At 40.7% G+C, this 18,120-nt stretch overlaps 1 protein-coding gene across 1 annotated transcript in view; it reads left to right on the top strand.

Moving 5' to 3' along the window:
* KATNA1 (katanin catalytic subunit A1) overlaps positions 1-16,327 on the top strand; it is a gene marked incomplete at its 3' end in the record, with an annotated part of 31,207 nt that extends 14,880 nt beyond the window's left edge. The window contains exons 4-10 of the mRNA XM_080699883.1: positions 1,341-1,462; positions 5,897-6,002; positions 8,123-8,281; positions 13,088-13,214; positions 13,711-13,845; positions 14,724-14,850; positions 16,129-16,327. Of these exons, the coding sequence (XP_080556009.1) occupies positions 1,341-1,462; positions 5,897-6,002; positions 8,123-8,281; positions 13,088-13,214; positions 13,711-13,845; positions 14,724-14,850; positions 16,129-16,327 (975 nt within the window). The remainder of the gene's footprint in view (positions 1-1,340; positions 1,463-5,896; positions 6,003-8,122; positions 8,282-13,087; positions 13,215-13,710; positions 13,846-14,723; positions 14,851-16,128) is intronic.
* Between the last annotated feature and the right edge of the window lie 1,793 nt (positions 16,328-18,120).

Raw genomic sequence — 18,120 nt, 5'->3', positions numbered from 1 at the left:
AGTCCCCAGTGATCTTGCCCCCTGGGGGAAAAAGAAATTAGGTTAAAACAATTTATTTATGTCCCAACAGCTTAACATCTTTTGGATACTATATGATTTTTTAAATTCAACTATAATTTTTTGATACCAGGCAGTGATTTTCATCTTTTATATGTCAGTAGACAGAAACATTACTAACAAAGGAAAGTATATTTCTGTTTCAAGTATGTATACTAAATTGCTCGTATACTACTGAATTGTTTAAGGAAGAGTGATGTGGCTCACAAACAAATTATCTACTATTTATATTTTCTAAAGAATATAATATAATTAGAATAACTTAATGATTTCTATTTTTTGAGTTGATCCATAAATTTACATTAACATTAAAATGGAGACAGTGAGCTGGGAGTGGTGGTGTATGCCTATAATTGCAGTACGTGTAAGGCTGAGACAGGAGAATCACAGGATTGAAGCCAGCCTCGGCAACTTAGGCCCTTTGCAAGTTACTGAGATCCTGTTTCAAAAATAAAAAATAAAAATAGGGCTAGAAGTGTAGCTCAGAGGTAGAATGCCCCTGGGGTAAGCCCAGCTCTTAGAGCTTGGAATTAGAATGGACATTCCACTCTCATTCCTCTTCCATATGGATTTTCTCACCATTTCACAGCAACTGCCGAACTGCAGCTTCATATGAATACGGCCCTCTTGACGGGGGTATAGGAGGCTTAGTATGGGGTCTGTGAACTATCCTGAGCTGGCAGTTCACACGAAGTTCAAAACATGTTCTTGTGTTTTCCCTATGGGAAATGTAAATTACCCCACAGTGCCTTGTGATTTTTACCACTGTGCCCTAATGATTTAATTCAGAGGATGAGTGGAGTTTCACCTAAGAACTGAGATATCTCTTGGGTGGAGGTTGGTTGGGTGGGAATAGGAAAAAGGGTGTTTGCAAAAGCTTTGATAAGGATGGAGTAGGTAAAGACTGAGCCCTGGATTTAGCTAAATAAACAATCTGTCTTTAATCTTGTCTCCTTTAAAGCATTGAGATACGTGTTACACATACCTAATATTTACTGATGACCACAGTTAATCTTGTGTTAACTTTTTTATGCTAGCCAATTCATACACCTGGTCATTCTTGTCATTTTTCTTTCTCTTGATGTACTTTTTAAATGCAAAAATAAAATTGAAGCTTAAATTCTGATGATGTTGATAAAGGAAAAGACGCAGACTTTGACTCTATCCTATTACTTTTACCATTAGATTCTTAAAGAATATCACTGAATCTCATCTTTGTTTCTATCTAACAGAAACAAAATTTTCAATTAAGCAAAAGCTCTTATTTTTTTCTGCTGATGTAGAACAAATCACCTGCTGCTGTTACAGAACCAGAGACAAATAAATTCGATAGCACTGGATATGATAAAGACTTGGTAGAAGCTTTGGAAAGAGATATCATTTCTCAGAATCCCAATGTTCGATGGTAAGTCATACAAGAAAATTGGATACTAAGATGCTTTTTGGAAGAGAAATGGAGCAAATTTGGCATGTACTAAAGATTTGTCCTTGCAGACAGAACCAGAACCTATTCGATATGACCAGGACACATAGTAGAAAACTTCACTTTGTCTCAGACTCTACCAATATTTGTCTTCAGTTTTTTAAATTATTATATTATTTGCAAAATGAGAAAAAGATCACAGAAATTTCACCTTGGGGGAGCATCCTCTAATGGTGAAAAGCCAATGATTTGTATGCATGCATCTTGCTTATCTTTAGGATCTGTTCCATGTTGCTTTTATTTCCTGTTACTCAGAGCAGTATTCTCAGCTTTACTAATAAACTGATGAGGTGATCCACACCTGTAGTCTGAGTACTTGGAAGGTTGAGATAGGATGATTGTAAGTTCAAGGCCAGCATGCAGTAACTTATTGAGACCCTGTTCCAAATAAAATAAAATAAAATAAAATAAAATAGGGCTGGGAGTATAGCTCAATGGTAGAATGCCCCCTGGGTTTAATGTCTAGTACCACAAGAGAAAAAAAAATTGTATCTAATCACGTATCTGCAACCTATCACAATGCATTATGAAAGTTTACTTTCCCACAGAGCTGTTTATTTTACCACAGAGCTGTGTATATTCTGTTATGATTGTGGGTGATATTTAAATTTTTGGCATTTGATATTTATATAATAAAAATATTTTATAAGAATATTGCTATGTATACCAGTAATACAAAGAGGTATTCTAGTTGTTGGGGATGATTTCATAGCAACCTCTATGATTTTGACATCTCTTTAATTTTAGTTCAATTTTAATATTTTTTATTTTGACATCTACCTCTTTAACTATTTATTTACTTTTTTTTTTATACTGGGGATTGAACCCAGGGGCATTCTACCTCCAAGCTATACCCCCAGGTTTTTTCTTTTTTTTTTTTTTGGTGGTATTGGGGATTGAACCCAGAGGCATTCTACCTCTGAGCTAAACTCCCAGCCTGATTTTATTTATTTGGAAACAGTCTTACTAAATTGCAGAGGGCCTCCCTAATTTGTTGAGACTGCCTTCAAACCTGCAATCTTTCTGTCTCAGCCTCCCAAGTACTAGGATTATAAGCATGTACCAATACATGTAGCTTAATCCAGAGGCATTCTACCTCCAAGTTACACTCCCAGGCCTTTTTTATTTTTTATTTTGAAACAAGTCTCACTAGGTTGCTTGAGAACCTCCCTAAATTGCTGAGGCTGGCCACAAACCTGCGATCCTCCTGCCTCAGCCTCCCAAGTACTAAGATTACAAGTGTGCACCACCACTCCTGGCTCCTTTTTATATTTATATTTTTATATTTTTTGTGGGTCTGGAGATGGAACCCAGAAGCATTTGACCTCCGAGCTACACCCCCTGCCCAATTTTTTATTCTTTATTTTGAAACAAGGTCTCACTGAGTTGCAAAGAGCCTCACTAAGTAGCTGAGGTTGTCCGCGAACCACAATCCTCTGGTGTCAGCCTCCCAAATGCTGGGATTACAAGCATGTGCCATCACACCCAGCTTTTATTTTGTATTTTGAAATGTGAGTTGCTACATTGCTGAGAATCTCACCAAGTTGCTGAGGCTGGCCTTGAACCTGTGATCTTCTTGTCTCAGCCTACCAAGTACTAGGATTGCAGGCATACGCCACTGCGCTTTGCTGACATCTGCCTCTTAATAGAGTTGGAGACAAAGCATCAGTATTAAAACTGCCTCTGCTTTATCTCTTTTTATTCTTTATGTTTTTGGCTTTCTTTAACAGGCTTATTATTTCTAAATCATGGGGGCTATGAAGTGAGTGAGCATCAGAAAAACAGGACTTTAAAATGAGATGGCACAATAATCCAGGTCAAATATCTCTACTCTGCCGGACGTGGTGGCGCATGCTTGTAATCCCAGCGCTTGAGAGGCGGAGACAGGAGGATCGCGCAAGTTGGAAGCCAGCCGCGCTGGCTTAGGAAACCCTGTTTCAAAAAAAAAAAAAAAATAGGTCTGGGAGTGTAGCCCGGAGGTAGAAGGGCTTCCAGGAACCCCAGTACCACCAAAAAAAAAAGTAATAATAATAATAAATAAATAAACAAATATCTCTACTCTGAATTTTTTTTTTTTTTTTTTTTTTGCGATACTGAAGATTGAACCCAGGGCATATTGCCTCTGAGCTACATCCCCAGCCCAATTTTATTCTTTTTTTGGGGGGAGGGGAGTCTGGGGATGGAACCCATTGGCATTCAACTTCTGAGCTACATGCCCTGCCCTATTTTTAATTCTTTATTTTGAAGCAGGGTCTCACTAAGTTACGGAGTGCCTCACTAAGTAGCTGAGGCTGTCTGCGAACCGCGATCCTCTGGTCTCAGCTTCCCAAATGCCTTTTTTTTTTTTTTTTTTTTTATTCTTTATTTTGAAACAGGGTTTCACTAAGCTGCAGAGGGCCTCACTGAGTAGCTGAGGCTGGTTGAGAACCCGGGTCCTCCTGTCTCAGCCTCCCAAGTACTGGAATCAGAAGTGTGTGCCACCATGCCCGGTGAACATATCTACAATGAAAATAAAAGATATAAAATTCTCCAAAATCTAAAACTTCTTGAGCACAGACATGACCCTCAAAAAAATTCTGATTTTGGCCAGGCGTGGTGGCATACACTTATAATCCCCACGCTTGGGAGACTGAGACAAGAGGATTGCACAGGTTCGAAGCCAGCCTTGGCTGGCTTAAGAGACCCTGTTTCCAAGTAAAAAATATAAAATAGGTATGGGAGTGTAGCCCGGAGGTAGAAGGCCCCTGGCTTCCACCCCCAGTACCAGCAAAAATAAAAAAATAAAAATTCTGATTTTGAAGCATTTTAATTTGGGGGACAGTATTCTCAACTGGTAAAATCTATTCAGATAATCTAAAATCTGAAACAATTCTAGTCCCAAGCATTTCAGGTAAGGGATAACTCAAACCTTTTTTTTTTTTTTTTTTTTTTTTGTGGGTCTGGGCTGGGAATGGAACCCAGAGGTATTTGACCTCCAAGCTACACCCCCTGCCCTATTTTTTAAATTAATTAATTAATTAATTAATTAATTTGCGGGTCTGGAGATGGAACCCAGAGGCATTTGACCTCTGAGCTACATCCCCTGCCCTATTTTTTATTCTTTATTTTGAAACCGGGTCTCACTGAGTTGCAGAGGCCTTACTAAGTAGCTGAGGCTGTCCGCGAACCGCGATCATCTGGGTCTCAGCCTCCCAAATGCTGGGATTACAAGTGTGCGCCACCATGCCCAGCTTTTCTTTTTATTTTGAAACAGGGTTTCGCTAAGTTACAGAGGGCCTCACTAAGTAGCTGAGGCTGTCCATGAACCACAATCCTCCAATCTCAGCCTCGCAAATGCTGGGATTACAAGCGTGTGCCACCACAGCTGGCTAAACCTTTTTTCTTAGGAGAGGTGAGTAGCCAGCCAGGTGCAGTGGTGCACATCTGTAATTCCAGTACTTAGAAGGCAGAGAGAGAAAGATCACAAGTTTAAAGCTCGGCAACTTAGACCCTTTTTCAAAATAAAAACTAAAAAGTCCTGGGGGAGGGTAATAGCTCAGTGGTAGAATGCCTCTGGGTTCAATTAGCAATACCACGAAAAGAAGGAGGGGGAGGGGGAAGAGGAGGGGAAGAAGGAGGAGGAGGAGAAAGAGGAGGAAAAGTAACAACTTGGGAGACTGAGGCAGGAAGGATGGCAGGTTCGTGGCCAGCCTCAGGTATTTAGTGAGGCCTCTATAACTTAGTGAGACCCTCTTTCAAAATAAAGAACAAAAAATAGGGCTTTGGCCGGGTGTGGTGGTGCACACTTGTAATCCTGCGCGTGGGAGACGGAGACAGGAGGAAAGCGCAGGTTCAAAGCCAGCCTCGCTGGTTTATGAGACCCTGTTTCCAAATAAAAATACAAAAATAGGTCTGGGAGTGTAGCCCGGAGGAAGAAGGGTTTCCAGGAACCCCAGTACCACCAAAAAAAAAAAAAAATAGGGCTTTGGGTATAGCCCGGAGGTAGAATGCCTTGGACTCAATCCTCAGTACCACAAAAAATAAAGAAAAGAAAAAGAAGAGGAGGAGGAGGAGGGAGAGGGAGGAGGAGAAAAGAGAAGAAATAAAACAAAGTGGAAAAGCAAGGTCAGCAGGCCTGTGTTCTCATGAGGCACGCTGCACGCTGAAAACTATTACTGCCAAGAATTGAAGACAGAGAGTATGCACTTCATGTATGCTGGTTGATATGGGCCTCGTCAGTGTGTTGTTAGTCCACTAATGCCCAGAGAGAGGCCTAGCATTCTGTTAGCAGTATTAAACTGTGTGTTGTCAATAGTTGTCAAGAGTAACTACGTGGTTAAATCTAAGGGGTTGTTGATAAAGTATCTTCTCTTTCAGGGATGATATTGCTGATTTAGTAGAAGCTAAGAAGTTGCTTAAGGAAGCTGTGGTGTTACCAATGTGGATGCCAGAATTCTTTAAGGGCATTAGGAGACCCTGGAAAGTAAGTTTAGTGTTCTCATGGCATCATCAGAGTGATGGTACATTGCCTGGCATAGTGGTAGCCGCCTGGAACCCCCAGTACTTGAGAGGCTGAAACAGGAGGATCACAAGCTTGAGATCATTCTGGGTAACTTACACAGACCCTGTCTCAACTAAAAAATTAAAAGGCCTCGGGATATAATTCAGTGGTAGAGTGCCCTGGGTTCTGTCCCCAGTACCATACACACACAAAAGAAGTAGCAGTATGCTGCTGTTGAGAGTCACTGTTTATCCATACTGGAGAAAATGGAGGGACAAAGTAGAGAAAATTTTAGGTCAAAAAGAATATATAAGCTGGGAGTGGTGGTGCATGCTTGTAATCCCAGCATTTGGGAGGCTGAGACAGGAGGATCACAGTCATGGGTGGCCTCAGCTACTTAGTGAGGCCATTTGCAACTAACTCAGTGAGACCCTGTTTCAAAATACAGAATATAAAATAGGTCTGGGGATATAGCTAGGAGGTAGAATGCCCTTGGGTTCCATCCACAGTACCGCTATATATATATATATATATATATATATATATATATATATATATATATATATATATATATATATATACATATATATATATATATATTTTGTGTATACACACACACACACATTGTGTTATTCAGAATTTTGCTTTGACCAAAAACTACTACAAAACTTACAGAATAAGAAATAGGTATAATGAGGCAGGCACAGTGGCAAACACCTGTAATCCCAGAATGTGGAAGGCTGAGACAGGAGAATTATAAATTGAAGACCAGCCTCAGCAACTTAGTGAGACCTTCAGCAACTGTGTAAAAATACAAAGGGCTAGGAATAGAGGTAGAGGTTGACACCCTGGGGCAGCTCAGAGAATGACCCTGAGTACAAAGCCTAGTACAGAGAGAGAGAGAGAGAGAGAGAGAGAGAGAGAGAGAGCGAGAGAGAGAGAGAGAGAGAAAATGAATAAAGGTATAAAGTTCAGAATCATTGTATACACAGCAGTTTTAGGCTGAGGTTGTATTTGTAGTATGACAAATTTATCTAATAGAAAATATTGCATTTTTTATGTTACATAACTTATATTTGGAGTTATTCTTAAGAAACTGAGAAACATTTGCATCTGTTAAGTACTTTTTAAAATCATAGGCTGATAAACCATGACAAAAAATCTTGGATTTGGAAAAATATACTAATGTTAGCTGCACTGCTATTATCATAAAGAATTCTTTAAATGTTAAGTGATAAGCAGTATATAAAATTATAAGCATACTTTGTAGAAACTATGTAAAATAAGTTATATAAGTAAAAAGACTAATAGGTAATACATTCAGATAGTAATGGTACCTGTGTTGGCTTATAGATATTATAAGCTACTTTTTCTCATGACCAAGTTACAAACTTTTTTATATGCTTTTATTGGTACATTATAGTCTCACATCGTAACGTAAATTATTATGACAGTAACATACATGCGCATTGCTCTTGGTGCCACCCCGGTGCCCTCCCTGTCTCCCTCCCTCTCCATATAGAGTACTTAGATTGACCTTGGTATTTCACGTGTGTACACATAGCCAATGGTAGTAATTCCTTCCATGAACCTCACTCCCCCGTCCCTCTAGACCACCTCCCTGGCTTCACTGAGGTTTCTCCTTTATCTGGAGTCCCTCTGATATCCCCGTTACTCTTTAGTTTCCGCATATTAGAGAAAACGTGACCTTTCACTCTCTGTGACTGGCTAATCTCACTTAATGTTCTCCATGTCCTTCCATTTTCCCGCAATTGACATAATTTTGTAACCCAGTTACCTTTCTTTTGTAATAGAAAAGGCAAATTTGTGGTAAAATATCTTGCTATTTATATTTGTCCTTTTTTGTCTTAATATTATATGTACAATGGTTGAACTTTGATACTCACTCTTGGAATTACCGTGAATCAGAGCAGTGGCACGTCAGGCTCAGTGGCACGGTGTCCCAGCTGCCATGGAGAATGAGCAGAAGGGTCAGTTGAGTCCAGGGGTTTGAGGCCAGCCTGGGCAGCACGGCAAAACTCATCTCAAAACAACAGCAGCGGCAGACGGATGCTCTCCTCACGCTCTTATCTTCCCAACAGGGAGTTTTGATGGTTGGCCCGCCTGGCACTGGGAAGACCCTCCTTGCTAAAGCCGTAGCTACAGAATGCAAGACCACGTTCTTCAATGTCTCTTCATCAACTCTGACTTCCAAATACAGGGGAGAGTCTGAGAAGCTCGTTCGTCTTCTGTTTGAAATGGTGAATGTTTGAGACAGTTCTAATACTGATTCTTTTTCCTAAAAGTGGAGACAGCGTGTTGTAACTTGCTCCTGTGTGTAAAGCAGGCCGGCAGGCGAGATGATGCCCTGCTCCAAGTGTGATTCCTGTACCTTTGAAGCCAGTGCCTCTCAGACATGAGTGACTTGAGTTTCTCCTTGTCTCCCTTCCTCCAGAGGTAGAAACACAATTGCCCGTTTGTAGGCATGCTCAGATTATAGGATTAGCTTTATTATCTGCTCTGGGAGTCTGAGATTACTGTGTTTTTCTAAACCTATGATATGGTGTGTGCAGTATTAGAATACCAAACAGTGAGACTCTTAAGTAGTTGTGGAATTAGATTTCCTCCAGTTCATTAACTATACCAAATATCTTGAGTTTAATGTTTAATCTTTGGATTATGTTCTTTGCTTCTTGCTTTTAATTTTAATTTATTTATTTATTTTTTGTGGTGCTGAGGATTGAACCCAGGGGCATTCTACCTCCGAGCTCACCCCCAGCCCCATTTTTTATTCTTTATTTTATTTTATTCTGGTGCTGAGGATGGAACCCAGAGGCTTTCTACCTCTGAGCTACACCCCCAGCCCTATTTCTTATTTTGAAACAGGATCTCACTGAGTTGCAAAGGGTCTCACTAAGTAGCTGAGGCTGCCCATGAACCATGGCCCTCCTGTCTCAGCCTCCCAAATGCTGGGATTACAAGTGTGTGCCGCCACACCCAGCTTATTCTTTATTTTGTAACAGGGCCTCACTAAGCAGCTGAGGCTGGCCTTAAACCCGGCTCCTCCTCTCTCAGCCTCCTAAGGACTGGGATTACAAGTGTATGCCACCATGCCCGCTTCTTGCTTTTCTTTCTTTCTTTCTTTCTTTCTTTCTTTCTTTCTTTCTTTCTTCCTTTCTTTCTTTCTTTCTTTCTTCCACCTTCAACAATGTGAGTGCCAACAGAGGTGTAATTGAACAAGTTATCGTAGTGTTTGGGTTGGATTCAATAGCTTTTTATACATTTGACTTGTTAAGTTTCATTGATTTTTTTCAGTCTTGCTTCTGAGAAACAGTGTAGTTAATAGTAAGACAGAGTTATGCTATTATTTAGATAATGACAAAGACATGAATTCTTAATCATAGAGGACAAGACTTTAGATGACTATGTTAAAAATCATACAAATTAATACAAAGCCAGATTTGTAGGGCTTAATATATATTAGCTATTACTGTGAGCTGGGCATGACAGAATGCACCTGTAATCCCAGTGCTTGGGAGGTTGAGACAGGAGGATCTGCTTGGGTTGAAGACCAGCCTCAGAAACTCAGTGAGGCCCTCAGCTACTTGGCAAGACCCTATTTCAAAACAAAACAAAAAAATAAATAAATATAAAGGGTTGAAGGTATAGCTTGGAAGTAGAATGCCTTTGGGTTCAAACCCGAGTACACCCTAACCCCACTCCCCCCAAAAAAGAAAGATAATGTAATTGTTTTCTTTCTTTTTTCTTGATAATGGGAATTTAACCCCAGGAGTTCTACCTTTGGGCTGTATCCCCAGCCTTTTTATTTTTTATGTTAAAACAGGGCTTCACTGAAGTTGATCTTGAACCTGAGACCATCTTCCCGTCTCAGACTCCTAAATATTGGGATTATAGGTATGCACAATCATATTTGGCTAATTTGTTATCTTTTCTAATATAATTTTTTATTTAAGAAAACTGACCATTTTCTCCCATGGGAGAAGGCTCTCAGTGCTAATTTGCATTGTTTTTTTTTCTGAACAGTCTTGCACATGTATTAACATGTACATGTACTTGCTCTACCCCCATAAACCTTACAGTGAGGTCTCTGAATGCATCAAAAAGCATCATTTTTTTTTTTTTTTTACTGGCTTCCCTAGAGTTGCTTGGGAAACACTTACCCATCGTATATAAGTCCCTATTTACCTGGAGTGTGCCACTTTGAGTTACCCATTTGCACACTGGCTCAGTGACAGACCAGAGGCTACAGTCAGAGCTTCTGTCCTGGTGGCCAAATGGTAGGGCTTATATCTGAACCAGCTTTTTTCTCCTCCTCCCCATCATGGCTTCTTCCTGGATGAGTAAATAAAACTGCACTGCTTTCCATATCTGGATTTTTACCTTGTTAAAGGTGACACCTTTTTTTTTTTTGTGGTACCAGGGATTGAACCAGGGGCCTTCTACCTCTGAGCTACACCCCCAGCCCTTTTTTATTTTTTATTTGGAAATAGGGCCTCACTAAGTTGCTGAGGCTGACCACAAACCTGTGATCTTCCTGGTGCAGCCAGTCTTAAAGAGGCTCTCAGCAACCTAGTGAGATACTGTTTCTAAGTAAGAGATAAAATCTGACTGGGTGTAGCTCTCAAAGGTAACATGGTTCTAGGTTCAATCCACTGTACCACAAAAAGAAAAAAAAGTTTTTAAGTGCTGGGTGTAACACCTCTAATCCCAGTACTTGGGAGTACCAGGATTACAGGCTTGCACCACTAAGCCTGGCAAATCTTTTTTTTTTTATATATATATATCCTTATGGTAATTCTGGAGAAATTAGCCTTTATTTCCAGATGTTCAGGGAAAAATCCAGAGACTGTTTGGAATCACATGCTGAAACTGTCAATTTTGGTCAGAGAAGTGGAGTGGTATGGGCTAACCCAAACCACCCTCTAGAGCTCAAATGGAGCTACCCTCTTCCGAAGCAGTGGAACATGAAAGGCAGCCACCTCCAAATGGAAACGAGCCTTCTCCCATCAGAAGACATGCTGTGCACACAGAGCCAGCTGGTGTTCACTGGAGCAATTCCACGGCCTTCCCAGACCGGCCAGAGCCAGTTAGGAAGCTTCACATACTCCTGCTTGAAGTCGGCCCACCCCACGCAACTCAGGGCTTGAGAGGATCAGTCTAGGAATTTTTGTTTGGAGTGGCAGCAAACAGAATAATATTTAATTAAAATTATATATATATATATTCTATTTTTAGCTGGTTCCCAGGTAGAATTTCTTTTTACTTTTTCCCCCCCACTGGGGATTGAACCCAGAGACATTCTACCTTTGAGCTACACCCCCATACTTTTTTTTTTTTTTTTTGCAATACTGGAGATTGAACCCAGGGGCACTCTACCTCTAAGCTACACCCCAGCCCTATTTTTTATTCTTTATTTTGAAACAGGGTCTCACTAAGTTGCAGAGAGCCTCAGTAAGTAGCTGAGGCTAGCCACCAACCATGATCCTCCTGTCTCAACCTCAAGTACTGGGATTACAATGTGTACCACCACGCCCGGCTTTATTTATTTTTTTACCAACAGCATGTCACTAAGTAGCTGAGGGCCTCACCGTTTTGCTGAGGCGGGCCGCAAACCTGTGATCCTCCTGTTTCAACATCCCAAGTACTAGGATATAAGTATGCACCACCACATGGAGCCTTAGCTAGAATATCAGTTGAGAATTTTCTTGAATACTTTAATGATGAGAATTATTTTCTTCACTTCTTGAAAAGGAAGTACTAAGAACTTTATACATAATACCTAAAACCCAATTGACTATTAAAACTCAAATAATGACTATCAAAGATGAAATAAGGCCAGGTTTGGTGGTGCATACCTGTCCTCTCAGCACTTGGAAGGCTGAGTCAGGAAGATTGAAGGTTCAAGACCAGCCTCAGCAACCTTGTGAAACCCTGTTTCAAGACAAAAAATCAAAAGTGCTAGGGATATAGCTTGGAAGTAGAATGTCCCTGTATTCAATCCCCAATACCACAAAGAGTAAATTAATTAATTAAATAAACACGTATTAGCCAGGCGTAGTGGTGCACACTTGTAATCCCAGTTCTTGGGAGACTGAAAAAAGAAGATCACAGTTTCACAGACAGCATCAGCAACTTTGCAAGGCCCTCTGCAAGTTAGTATGACCCTGTTTCCAAATAAAATGAAAATAGAAATCCAGGTGTGATGGCACATGCCTATAATCCCAGTACTTGAGAAAGGAAGATCTCAGGTTTGAGACGAGCCTCAGAAGCTTAGTGAGACTCCCAGCAACCTAGCGAGACCCTGTTTCAGGACAAAATTAAAAATGGGCTGGAGTTGTAGTTTAGAGGTAGAATGCTTCTGGGTTCAACCCCCAGTACCACAAAAATAAAATAAGGGGCAGGGGTGTAGCTCAGAGGTAGAATACACCTCTGGATTCAATCCCTAATACCACTCAAAAAATAAATACACACACACACACACATACTTACTAGCTGGGTGTGGTGGCGCATGTCTGTAACCACAGTACTCAGGAGGCTGAGACAGGAGAATCACTTCAAGACCAGGCTCAGTAACTTAGCTAGACTCTCAGCAGCCTAGTGTACAGATAATCCTGAACTTAGGTCATGAAAATATATACAACCAGTTAAATTAAACAAGAACTTGTCATGCCATATATACATGTATGCCTGCAGCTGGACACGGTGGCCCATGCCTGTAATCCTAGGACCTGAGACAGGAGGATTGAAGGCTAGAGGACAGCCTCAGCGAGAAGTGAGAGTCTCATCAATCTGCTGAGACCCCGACTCAAAAATAAAAATAAAATAGCTCTGATTTAGAAGTCCTCTGGGTTCAATCTGTACCTAAATAAATAAATAACGGAAGCATTAGGAGCTGTATTTTGTTGCTGTGACTTTTTCTTCTCCCGACGTTGGGCAGGGGGAAGGGTGGGTAGAGTGCCAGCCTCCTCAGCCGTTTTTTAATTGCTAACCTGTAGAACAGCGTCAAATGAAATCCAGACTTGGTATTGCATGGTTTCTTCCTTCAGGCTCGATTTTATTCTCCAGCCACCATATTTATTGATGAGATAGATTCCATCTGCAGTCGCAGAGGCACTTCTGAAGAACACGAAGCAAGCAGGAGGGTGAAAGCAGAGCTGCTGGTTCAGATGGACGGTACGCACGCGGCTGGGAGACCGGTGGGCGGAGGGCTCCCCATGCTGGCCAGGACTCCTCGTGGGCAGAGGGAGGGGCTGCGGTAAATCTGGTACGCTACGGTGGTGACATGTCAGAAATACTGGCCACTAACAAGACATCCTTTAGCTGCTATACGCATGCCTTATTCTTAGCATGAAACTGAAATAGAAATGCAGGTAAATTGGCCTCAGAGAAGATTGTGTATGCTTTTGAACAAATTTTCAGATTGATACATACTTGAGCAGAGTTGGTCTTTGGATTAAATATATTCTGAGTCATATTTTTGCATAATAAAAACTTATTTTCCTTTGATTAGAGTCACATATTTATCATTTAGCATTCAAATGTTGAGGAGGGTTGAGGACTACACTACCATGTGCTGTTACACAATATATTTGATAATCTTTGAATAGCTAAGCTTTACTTTATGTAACCGACTTGGTTTCTTTTTCCTTTCTCCTGACCCTCCTTTTAGGGGTTGGAGGCGCTTCTGAAAATGACGACCCTTCCAAAATGGTTATGGTTCTGGCAGCTACCAATTTTCCCTGGGATATAGATGAGGCTTTGAGACGGCGTCTTGAAAAACGAATCTATATTCCTTTGCCATCAGGTATCATCCTTTGAATCTTTTCTAAAAGCACCTGTTAATTCTCAAGTAGCTTTTTTTTCTTCTGTACTGGGGCTTGAATCCAGGGGCATTCTACCTCCAAGCTATGCCCCAGCCTTATTTTTTTTATTCTTTATTTTGAAACAGGGTCTCACTAAGTTTCAGAGTTGTTGCGGCTGGCCGCAAACCTGCAATCCTCCTGTCTCAGCCTCCCAAGTATTGGGCTTCCAAGTGTGCGCCATCTCGCCTGGCTCAAGCACCTTTTTGATTAATTTTAAATTTGGAATTACCTTCCTTAAAATGATAAATGTAAGCTGGGCGTGATGGCACATGCTTGTAATCCTCACACTTGGGAGGCGGAGACAGGAAGATCGCGCAGGTTCAAAGCCAGCTGTGCTGGCTTAAGAGACCCTGTTTCAAAAAAAAAAAAAGTATAAAATAGGTCTGGGAGTGTAGCCTGGAGGTAGAAGGGTTTCTAGGAACCCCAGTACCACAAAAAAAAAAAAAAAAAAATTCATGTGAATGAGTTCTAAGAAGTAGAAAACAACTCCTTATAATAGGATTGAGGGGAAAAAAAAAATAACCGTGTTTATATTGAAGACTACATTTTAAGGCATGTTTATACCATTAGCTTAAAATATTTTTCTAGCCAGGTATGGTGGTGCATGCTTGTAATCCTACCATTTAGGAGGCTGAGACAGGAGGATCGCAGTTCAAGGACAGCCTCAGCTACTTAGGCCCTTTGCAACGCAGTGAGACCCTGTTTCAAAATAAAGAGTAAAAAGGCTGGGGGCCTAGCTCAGAGATAGAATGCCCCTGGGTTCCATCTCCAGTACTGCAAATAAATAAATAAATAGAATAAAATATTTTTCTTCCTTTAGCCAAAGGCAGGGAGGAGCTATTACGAATAAGTCTGCGTGAGCTGGAATTGGCTGATGATGTTAACCTTGCAAGTATAGCAGAAAACATGGAAGGTTATTCAGGTGCGGACATTACCAACGTGTGCAGGTATGTATCATTCTGGAAGCAAAGATTCTTGTGTTTATAAACTTGTTTTATGAAGCTTTTATACTGCATTAAGATAGAAGGAAGAAAAAGACCCACATTATAGTCTATGCAGGTCAGGTCACAAGTTTTAAGTTAGTGTTAGCAGCTGTTGGTGAGATAGGTATCTTCATTGTCAGTGAAGAGCGTACACTTCGTTTGAAAAATACAAGTTCAAGAAACTAAGAACAATTTGGGTTAAGTTGTCTTAGATTCAAAAGTAATTGATACATTCCTTCACTGCTTGTTACATGGGAGATGATCATGAAATACATTGATTTGGCATACCATGGAGTACTGTAGCATAGTCTCATTTCAGTGAACAGATCCCAAATGTGATGGGACTAGTAGTAAGAAGAAAAAGAATATGTCTAATTGAGTTTTGTCGTAACCCAAGTCGGTTCAGATGCTTACCAGCAGGGGGCTTGACTGACCTGCACGTGCTCCTCATATCTGAAGTGAGCGCACAGCTCAGGTTCATGAAGGTCCAAGGCAATGTGTGCACATATAAAGCAGCTATTGTCCTTTTGGGTGTGCATAGTGCCTGCTAATTAAGGATGAAACTTGGTGAAATAAGGTACTTGAATGTAAAATTTCTATAATAGAGGGTTGGAAAGGACTTGAATCTTTTACTATACATGGAAAAAATATTTAATCTCCTAACATATTCTTTTCTGTCTCTCTGTTGCTTATTATTTTATTAAACACATACAATGAATGCAATAGCTAGCTGCTTCTTTCTTTCTTTCTTTCTTTCTTTCTTTCTTTCTTTCTTTCTTTCTTTTTTTTTTTTTTGTGGTACTAGGGATGGAACCCAGAGGCCTTCTACCTCTGGACTACACTCCCAGATCTATTTTTTAAATATATTTTTTAATTGGGAACAGGGTCTCGCCAAGTTGCTGAAAGCCTCACTACATAGCTGAGGCTGGCATTGAACCTGCGCAATCCTCCTGTCTCAGCTTCCCAAGCGTGGGGATTACAAGCGTGCGCCACCACGCCCGGCTGCTAGCTTCTTTATTGCACCTTTTTTTCTTGTGCCTTATGCTCAATTACTTAAATTGATTAGCACACGTATTTCATTATGGAAGATTTAGTTGCTAAAAATCAACTCAGAACAGGCCTTGTATTCCAGAGTAAGATCTGATACAATTCAATACTACATTATATATACTAACATCTAATCAGAACATTACAACACATCATTGATTTTTTTATTTATTTATGTTTTAACTTAACTCCTAGAGATGCGTCCTTGATGGCAATGAGAAGGCGTATTGAGGGCTTGACCCCAGAAGAAATCCGAAATCTTTCAAGAGAAGAAATGCACATGCCTACAACTATGGAGGATTTTGAAATAGCCTTAAAAAAGGTTTCTAAGTCAGTATCTGCTGCAGACATTGAACGATATGAGAAATGGATACTTGAGTTTGGATCATGCTAAATTCTCACATATGAACTGTGAGAACTCTGCCTTAAGTCTTTGAAAAATAATTAAATGTAGTATTCCATTGCACTGAGTGCTATATTTTTTTAAACTTTCATAATGGTAAGATGTTTAAATCCTGATGATTCTGAATAAAGGCAGTTTTTTAAGCTGCACATTTGTTTTACTTTCCTGTGCCTGGCTTCTCTTTTACTGACCACAGATGTTTTAACACAAGTGTCACCTCCCTTGAAAGCTCTTTTTATGCACTTCTGAGTACAGCAGCTTCTCCCCACTGTTTACTGCTATTATTCTTCCCGTGGAAGAGAGTTAGGACCAGCCTAGCTTCTTAGATGCCATTGGATAACTGAAACTTACTGAATATTTTTCCACAAATAGCTAATGGAAACTTGAGCCAGACACAGTATGACTTCCCTCCCCTGGTGTCAGGCTCGGTGGCCTCCCATTGGGAAGACTCTTCACTGTGCTTTTTTGTTGTTGTGACCAAGGATTGAACCCCAACATTGGACCTCTGAACTACAACCTCAGCCCAGTTTTATTTTTTATTTGAAAGAAGGTTTCATTAAGTTGCTAAAGTTGGCCACAAACAAGCTTGTAATCCCCTTGCTTGGGAGGCGGAGACAGGAGGAGCGTGCTGGTTCGGAGACCCGGTTTCCAAATTAAAAAAATATAAAATAGGTCTGGGAGTGTAGCCCGGAGGTAGAAAGGCTTCCAGGAACCCCAGTACCACCACCAAAAAAACAAACAAACAAACAAAAAAACCTTGCTATCCTCCTATTTCAGCCTCCTAAATACTTGGGTTATCATTGCTTGAAGTTGGAACAAGTGCTTTCTAACAATTTATAGAATGCGGAAGAATATAAAAAGGGAATATTAGTAGCTGGTGACTTAAGGATCAAATTATTAATTGCATGCTATTATTATTATTATTTTTTTTTTACAATATGAAGAAAGGAATAATAGCCAGTGAAATTTACTAATTAAAAACAACTAAGCCAGGTCTGGTGGTACATGCTTGTAATCTTTTTTTTTTTTTTTGCGGGTTTGGGGATGGAACCCAGGGGCATTTGACCTCCAAGCTACACTCCCTGCCCTATTTTTTATTCTTTATTTTGAAACCAGATCTCACTGAGTTGCAGAGGGCCTCACTAAGTACCTGTGGCTGTCTGCAAACCGCGACCCTCCGGTCTCAGCCTCCCGAATGCTGGGATTACAAGCGTGCGCCACCACGCCCGGCTCTACATGCTTGTAATCTATCTCAGTACTTGGGAGGCTGAAATAAGAGGATCGCAGGTTTTTATGTTTGTTTGTTTGGTTTTGTTTGTTTGGGGTTTTTTTTTTTTTTTTTTTTTTGGTGGTACTGAGGTTCCTGGAAACCCTTCTACCTCCGGGCTATACTCCCAGACCTATTTTATATTTTTATTTGGAAAAAGGGTCTCTTAAACCAGCGAGGCTGGCTTCGAACCTGGGAGATCCTCCTGTCTCTGCCTCCCAAGCGCGGGGATTACGAGCGTGCGCCCCACGCCTGGCGTGGATCGCAGGTTTGAAGCCAGCCTCAGCAACTTCCTCAGGGTCTCTGCAACTTAGCAAGACCCTGTTTCAAAATAAAATAGGGCTGAGCCTGTAGCTTGGAGATAGAAAGCCCCTCGGTTCGATCCCCAGTAATGACAACAATAAAACCAGCTCAGCAAGTTGGGTTTAGCTCAGTGGAAGCACTTTCAAGAGGCCCTGGGTTTGATCCCCAGCACCACCACCAAAAAATAAAAAAAAGATAGACAAAATAAAACATT

This window comes from Muscardinus avellanarius (genome assembly GCF_963383645.1).
Source record: "Muscardinus avellanarius genome assembly, chromosome: 8".
In the NCBI taxonomy this organism is placed as follows: Eukaryota; Metazoa; Chordata; class Mammalia; order Rodentia; family Gliridae; genus Muscardinus; species Muscardinus avellanarius.
The sequence above is the reverse complement of the archived record's forward strand: the minus strand, read 5'-3'. Positions and strand labels throughout refer to the sequence as shown.